This window comes from Propithecus coquereli, unplaced genomic scaffold, assembly GCF_000956105.1.
Source record: "Propithecus coquereli isolate 6110/MARCELLA unplaced genomic scaffold, Pcoq_1.0 Scaffold27, whole genome shotgun sequence".
Classification (NCBI taxonomy): domain Eukaryota; kingdom Metazoa; phylum Chordata; class Mammalia; order Primates; family Indriidae; genus Propithecus; species Propithecus coquereli.
In genome coordinates this window covers 2,140,886-2,148,540 of record NW_012148285.1, presented here as the reverse complement: position 1 = coordinate 2,148,540, position 7,655 = coordinate 2,140,886, and the positions used below count along the sequence as shown (strand labels likewise).

General features: G+C 46.3%; 1 protein-coding gene and 1 pseudogene across 1 annotated transcript; both read left to right on the top strand.

Annotated features, from left to right (window-relative positions):
* Positions 1-3,743: 3,743 nt before the first annotated feature.
* On the top strand, positions 3,744-4,031 carry LOC105812963 (annotated as a pseudogene).
* A 1,819-nt stretch (positions 4,032-5,850) lies between these two features.
* Positions 5,851-7,420, top strand: LOC105812962 (chromosome unknown open reading frame, human C16orf90). The gene is made up of 3 exons (XM_012647526.1): positions 5,851-5,896; positions 6,399-6,752; positions 7,263-7,420. The coding sequence occupies exons 1-3, from the start codon at positions 5,851-5,853 to the stop codon at positions 7,418-7,420; spliced, it is 558 nt and encodes a 185-aa protein (XP_012502980.1).
* The last annotated feature ends 235 nt before the right edge of the window (positions 7,421-7,655 follow it).

Genomic DNA, 7,655 nt, shown 5'->3' with positions numbered 1-7,655 from the left:
GAGGAGACAGAGAAGGGCTGGAGGTGGTGGCGAAATGAGCCCGGCATGGCAGGGTGGGCAGATGTTCCTTGTCCGCTACCCAGATAAAGGCCGGTATACTGAGACAGCGGGAGTTACAGCGGAGACGGGGTTTAATATCCCATGGCACCAGGCAGGAGCTGGTAGTAATTTCTCAAATCCATCTCCCAGAGAATTGGGGGGCAAATATTTTTAAAGGTGATTTGAAGAATAAAGGGCTAGGGAATTGGGTCTGCTGATTGGCTGGGGATGAACTCATAGGGTTTGGAAGCAGAAATTGTCTTCTTGGTAAACAGGAGTTCCTGGGTAGGGGGCAGCAGGACTTGTTGGATCATTTCATTGACGTCAGTTGGTCCCCAATTCCTCCCTATCCCAATGCAGAGTCTGGAATTTATCTCAAAGACCAGTCATAGGTTTTACAATAGCCATGTTATCTATAGAAGTGGTTGGGGAAGTCACAAATCTTGCATTTGTCAAGAATATGTGACTCTTAAGCAATAAGTAGTTACAGCAGTAAGTAAGTTGGGGAACAATGGATGGTTAACTTTTAACTATATGTATAAGCAGTAAGCAGCTACAGCAGTAGGGAAGTTAGGGAACAATGGCTGGTTAACTTTTAACTATATCTATACTTCTGTAGAAATCATTCTTTTATCATTATTCCTGCCTTATGGGCTTACATTATTTTTATAGAGGTCGTTTCACCGATAGGAAGGTGGATCTGCCAGCGGACGCCCTCTACCGTTTCCTTGGTGGTATTGGCTAAGTAGTAGACGCTTACATAGGTGGCACTTAGAGTCCTGAAATAGCTCCACACATACGTGGTCAGTCCAACAGAGGTGACAGAACACTTAATGGAGAAAACCATACGCAAATAAATGAACCTCCGATCTTACCTGGCACTATATACAAAAATCAATTAAAAATGGTTCATAAACCTAAAACTATAAATTTTCTCAAGGAAATTTGCAGGAAAACCTCTGTGACTGGATGAGGCAAGAATTCTTAGGTATACCAAAAGCACAATCCCTAAAAAAAATTCTTTTGGGATGCACTGGACTTCATCAAAATAGAAAACTTCTGCCCTTCAAAGGCAATTATTAAAAAGCAAAATTTCAACAAATTGAGTTTAATGATTGAATTAGCATTTATTAGGCTCTGACAAATGGGGCAGCATCAGTAGGGCACAGCAGAACGGTGGGTTTCCTTGAGCAGGAACAAGGAAACGACATGGAGCAGAAAACCGTTGGTTAACATCAGTTTATTTCAGGTTACTTTTCCTTGTATGGGTTAAGGCAGAGGAGACTTTCTGATCATGCTGGCTTGTTACTGAAAGTTCACCACTTGACCCTGAGGCCGCATCAGAAGAACAAGGATAAATGATTTGAGGAGAAAGAGAAGTTTATTAATCTGCCGACAAATGAAGAGGTTGGCAGATTCTTGTCTTAAAGTACCAATGTCCTGTTTCTGAGCAGAAATAGAGCTTTTAAAGGGGATGGTTCTGATTAATCCCATCTTCAGCTAAAACCATCTTGTGACCTCCAGTTAATCCCATCTTCAATTAAGACAATCTCATGACCTCTGCCTGGACAATTCCCTCGAGCCATTTCCTATGGTACAAAGAGCAAAGGACATCCCCTGCCCCTCCCAACCACTGGCCTGAAGCGGGGATGTAGGTTTTAATTCTCAAAAAGGGTGAGGGGTTCTGAAGAGCCAGAAAACATTTTTACCCCTTTTCAGGCCATTCTCTCTGTTACATATTCCCCACTGTCAATTTTACCCTTTCACCTCGATGGGAGGAGGGGGTGACATAGTCATTGAGCTACTTCCTGCTGAATTGGGGCAATGCTTTAGGTGGGAGGTACAAATTGTCAGGTGAAAAAGGGCACAGGCAATAACTACAACCATGAGGACTGACAAGCTGAAATGCACTGTCACCTTGCACACAATGTCCGATACACGGCTGGGTTAGAAAAGAAACATGGGATCTCTGAGTGCAGAGCTATTAGTTGTACCCTGTAGGTGATCCGAGGGATCAGCTTCTGCAAATTCAGAAATCATGTACAGAAATACTTGTGCCAATCAAGGTTTAGGATAACACACCCAGCAGCAAGACAGATCAACAGAAGAGTCAATAGCCCTGGGAAATCCATCACCCCAACATTTTCTTGTGCCCGCGCCTTGGTAATTCCTTCCTTCTGGCCCTCCTTGCCATCCCCCCATCCCCAAGCAACCATTGTTCTGCTTTTTGTCAGTATAGATTTGCCTGTTTCTACAGTTTCTTGTGAACGAATGATGCTACATCATGCTCCTTTTTATCTGGTGACTTTCACTAGCATCACTAAGATTCATCCATATAGTAATGTGTTTCAATAATTCGTTTCTCTCTATTGTTGAATAGTATATCCATTATATGGACATATCACAGTTTATTTACCTATCACCCATTTTTGGGCATTTTCAGGTTTTGGCTATTATAAATAGAGCTGGTAAGAATATCCATGTAGAAAGCATTGTATGGATACACGCTTTCCTTTCTCTTTCTTTTCTCTTGAATGCCAAAGAATGGCATGTCAGAGTCATGAGGCAAGTGAATGTTTAATGCTGTTTTTCTTTTTAAATAACTTTTAATTTTAGAATAGCTTTAGATTTATAAAGAAGTTGCAAAGATAGTATAGAGAATTCCCTATACTCCGTCTATCCTCCCCTTCATCCTATTGTTAACATCTTACATGAATACATTTATCACAACTAATGAACTAATATGGATACGTTATAGTCAGCTAAAGTCCATTTTTAGTGGACTTCTTACCTAACGTCCTCTTTCTATTCCAGGATTCTATTCAGGACCCTGCATTACATTTAGCTGTCGGGTCTCTTTAGGTTTCTCTGGACTGTGACAGTTTCTTTCTTTCTTTCTTTCTTTTTTTGTAGACAGAGTCTCACTCCATTGCCCTGGCTAGAGTGCCATGGCATCATCATAGCTCACAGCAACCTCAAACTCCTGGGCTCAAGGGATCCTCCTGCCTCAGCCTCCTGAGTAGCTGGGACTACAGACACATGCCACAAAGCCCAGCTGTTTTTTTTGTATTTTTAGTAGAGACAGGGTCTCACTCTTGCTCAGGCTGGTCTCAAACTCCCAAGCCCAAGCAATCCTCCTACCTTGACCTCCCAGAGTGCTAAGATTATAGGAGTGAGCCACTGCACTCAGCCTATTTATTTTTTCTTTTTATGTCATATCTAAGAATCTATTGCCAAATCCCTACATTTTCTGCTAAAGATTTTATAGTTTTAGCTCATACATTTAGGTCTTTGATCTATTCTGAGTTAATTTTTGTACAGGGTCTTAGGTAGGGCTCCAACTTCGTTCTGTTGCATGTGGCTATCCAGTTGTCCCAGCACCATTTGTTGCAGAGACTATTCTTTCCTATACGGAATGGTCTTAGCACCCTTGTGAAAATCAGTTGACCACAAATGTATGGGTTTATTTCTAGGCTCTCTATTCTACTCCACTAGTCTAGATGTCTATCCTTATGCTAGTTCCGCACTGTTTTGATTACTGTAGATTGCAGTAAGTTTTGAAATCTTACTGTGAGTCCTCAAACTTTTGTTTTCCTTTTTCAAAATTGCTGCGGTTGGGTTTTTCACTGCAATCGTCTGCAGAGGCTGGTTTTGTGGGGTGCCTGGAGTAAGGGCTCTCGATCCCGGCCTCAGGGATTATTAAGATGAATCTTCGGACACACACCCCTAGTGACTTCTTAAAGCAAATCATCTGATGGCCAGTTGTGGTCAAATTAAATTCTGGAGTGGCACCTGTTAATAAAGGTCTTAAATAATTAAAAAAAAATCCTGGAGTGGATTATCGAAGGGTCCTGGCCTGCCTGGATGGCTACATGAATATAGCCCTGGAGCAGACAGAAGTATATGTAAGTGGACAAGTGAAGCATAAATGTGGGGATGCATTTATCCCAGGAAACGTGTTGTACGTAAGTACAGAGAAGAGAAGGATGTGAAGACACCAAGAGAGCAATACTTTCCAGAGTCGGATATATTTTTATGAAATTTTTTTTCTATTTTATTGGTTCTTTCATGATATAATTTGTCCTGTTTTTCTAATAATTGACAATTTTCATGACTTACGAGTAAGATGAATGTATAAAATTGTGGATTTAATTGTGAAGTGTTCTTTCACATTTAAGTCTCAGTCATTTTCTTTTACTTTTGTATCAGTGTACAGAATGCTAAAAATATTTTTTAAAAAGACAAATAAAAAAAGATTGTTGGGGTTATTTGGGCTGCCCTATAATTACACATGAATTTTAGGGTCAGCTTTTCCATTTCTGCCTGTGATGGTTAATTTTATGTGTCAACTTGACTGGGATGCCCAGATAGCTGGTAAAACATTATTTCAGGGGGAACCTGTGAGAGTATTTCCAGAAGAGATTAGCATTTGAGGGGGTAGACCGAGAAGACTGCCCTCACCAATGTGGGTGGGCATTACCTAATATTGGGGGCCTGAGGATAACAAAAAGACAGAAATTCACTCTCTCTTCTTAAGCTGGGACATCCTTCTCCTGTCATTGGACATTGCAGCTCATGGTTCTTGGGTCTTTGGACTAACACAAGCCGTCACCATCACCAGTTCTCGGGCCTGCAGGTTCAGACTGAATTACACCATTGGCTTTCCTGGTTCTCCAGCTTGCAGATGGCAGATTGTGGAACTTCTTGGCCCCCATGATCACATGAGCCAATTCCCCTAATAAATCTTAAGAGATTTATTTATCCCCTAATAAATCTTCTCTAAGTATCTATCTATCTGTCTATCCTATTGATCTGTTTCTCTGGGGAGCTCAAATACGCTACCTAAAGGCCGTTTTGGCTTTGCTACGGATTGCATCGAGCACTGTGGGGAGTATCGCCATCTTAACAATGTTAAGTCTTCAATCCATGAACATGGGATGTTTTTCTATTTATTTAAGTCTTTTTTAGATTCTGTCAGCAATGTTTAGTAGTATTCAGAGTTAACTCTTATACCTCTTTGGTTAAATTTATTTCTGTTTTATTCTTTTTTGTTCTTTGCTAGTGTCTAGACATACAGCTAACTTTTGTGTGTTGGTTTTATATTATGAGATGTTTCCGAATTTTATTAGCTGTAATAAAGCTCTACTGCGTTATTAGCTCTACTAGGTTTTTTTTTTTCTTTTGAGTGTGGATTCTTTAGTTTTTTCTATGTATAAGATCATGTCATCTGTGATTAGAGAAAATTGAATGTTTAACATTTTAAAAAACTGCCAAACTGCCTTCCAAAGTGGTAGTACCATTTTACAATCCTACCAGTGTGTATGGGAATTCCAGTTCCTCCACATCCTTGTAAACAGTTGGTGTGACCCACACAATACATGGTAACTGACTTAGGGGAAAATGAAGAGTTAGAAAAGTTAAGTTACTTGCCCAGTCACTCTGAATTATTTTTTCAGCATATTCAAAGCACCGACCCAGGTCTCATCAGGTCTGTGTCCCTGAACACTCATTTCCCACCCCCAGGTGAGGAAGCTGACCCCGAGAGATCACCCTAGAGAGTGACTTCCAGCCAGAGCTCAGTCTGTTTTCGGTGGCCTGTCCCAAGCCAAAGGGACCAGTGCTTCCCCTGGGGTTGTGTCACCTTCTTGTGCCCTTTTCCTGCCCTGGGCATCATCCTCCCCCAAACTAGAAGGCCGAGAGTCTTCCCTGTGACGTCATAAGAGCCAGTTGCCATGGGAGACCTGCAGACTCACCCCCTATGCAGGGGAGAGCAGGGCCCTGGCCGCTCCTCCCCCACCACACTGGCCCTCTATGGAAGCCTTGGTCTGTGCATTCTCTGAGCTGCACATAGGAGAAGGTGCCCAGCTGTGGGGAGGAGTGGCAGGAGAATAGATGTCCTCCTGTCCCTATCTGGGCCCCAAATCCACCGGGGTGGCCTCAGGGACATGTATGCTTAGGAGAGGGGAGTGGTCACTGACCCAGGCCATGTAAGCTTGGGCGGGTCACTTCCTCCTGAACCCACTGTGCAATTTCTCTCCTGGGACCAGAGTACTCTTTCTAGGGCAGAGGACACAACAGGGTGGAATAAAGTGCTCTAAGTCCTAAAAGGGACCTTGGTACCAAGGTCCCAGGCCTCACAGACCTCCCTGCTGGTTGGGAGAAGGAAGAGGAGCAATGTGTTGGGCACAGGCAGTGGGAAGGGAAGGGACCGCACCCACTCGATAGACAGCTAAGCTGAGGCTGGGCAGACTGGGGGTGGAGCCCCCCATGTGAGCTGGTCTCAGAGGCATGGGACTGCGTTCTCCTGTCACAGCTGCTGTGGCCAGCTGGCCACCACCCTTCTGCTCTCCCCTCTGCAGATGCAGTGAGCTGGGCCCACGGACAACCCAGCCACCCCGACACACCAGCCAACATCTACGAGGGGGGACTGGGGGCCCAGCAGCAGCAGTGCCCCAGTGCCCAGGGAAGCAAGCCCAAGAACTTCCGGCTGCGCCACCTCCGGGGCCTGGCTCTCTACCTGCAGGGCCACATGCAGCCCGCCGGCCAGTGTGAGAGCCACTGGCTGGGCCAGCTCATGGCAGGAGGCTGCCTGCCACAGCCTGAGGGCACAGCCTGGCCCCTGGACCTGCCAAAGGGGACTGTGGGCCCAGGTAACAGCCACTGCTCAGCCCTTCTGGAAGCCCAACTGCCCAGGGACAGCCTGGGAAACACAGGTGAGCTCTGTTGAGGCAGGTCTGGCACAGAGGGGAAGACCCCAGGGACTCAGATGGACCTTTCTGCCCTCCCAAGCCTCCTATGGAGGGAGCCTGGTGGAGACCTCCACTGTGACGTCACGCCCCAGGAGGCTAAGATCCTAACGCATCTGCTCCCACCCTGTGCCAGCGGGGGCAAAGGGCTGTGAGGCAGACAGGAGGCTCTGGGACCGAGTTCTGGGTTCCTGTCCCAGCTCTGCACTTGATGCAGGACCTTGGACAACTCTCTCCCTCGTGGGGCCTCAGTTTCCCCACTTGAAAATGACGGTTCAGGTTAGATGAGGGTCCTTCCAGCTGAACCATTCACTTCCCTCTTCCTATTCCCTCCCCCGAGGGTTTTAAGGAAGAATTACTGCCCCTCCCCTTCTGTTCTTAAGGAAGTCAGGATCTGGGGACCCTAGGGGTGCTGCCACCCTCCCCTCCAGCCTCCCTTGGGTTCCTCTCTGACTCCTTTCTTTCCTCTTTCCTCAGCTTCCAGCTCCAGCATGGACCCAGCCAAGGATGCCCCCTCCCAGCCCGGTCCCCCCCAGGGCTTGGGGCTCAGGCCCAAGAGGTCCTGGGGGGCCTCAGAGGAGGCCACGTGTCCCTTGTGCAAGAGAACCCGCTCTGGGGCCCTGGAGAGGCTGTAGGATCCCGAGTGCCAGGCGTGGGGACAGGAGGGGAAGGATGGCCAAGGAGGCAGATCCAAATCGGAAGGGCTCAGCCCCCAGCAGCGGCCCCTGCACACTGAGATGGCCCAGGCAGCCGTACGGCACTGGAGCCAGGGCCAGCTTGGGGAAATGTGAGGGCTCAGGAGGAGGAGGTCTCGAGGGGGAACAGGAGAGAGAGAAGCAGGGCCATACCCTGGCAGCCTGCTCAAAGTCA

What these genes read in the sequence shown, in the direction of transcription:
- LOC105812962 (XM_012647526.1), top strand. Translation starts at nt 5,851, where the DNA reads ATGGAAGCCTTGGTCTGTGCATTCTCTGAGCTGCACATAGGAGAAG. An exon ending in TGAGCTGCACATAGGAGAAG is followed by an intron (nt 5,897 to 6,398) that starts GTGCCCAGCTGT and finishes TCCCCTCTGCAG; the next exon opens with ATGCAGTGAGCTGGGCCCAC. An exon ending in GGACAGCCTGGGAAACACAG is followed by an intron (nt 6,753 to 7,262) that starts GTGAGCTCTGTT and finishes CTCTTTCCTCAG; the next exon opens with CTTCCAGCTCCAGCATGGAC.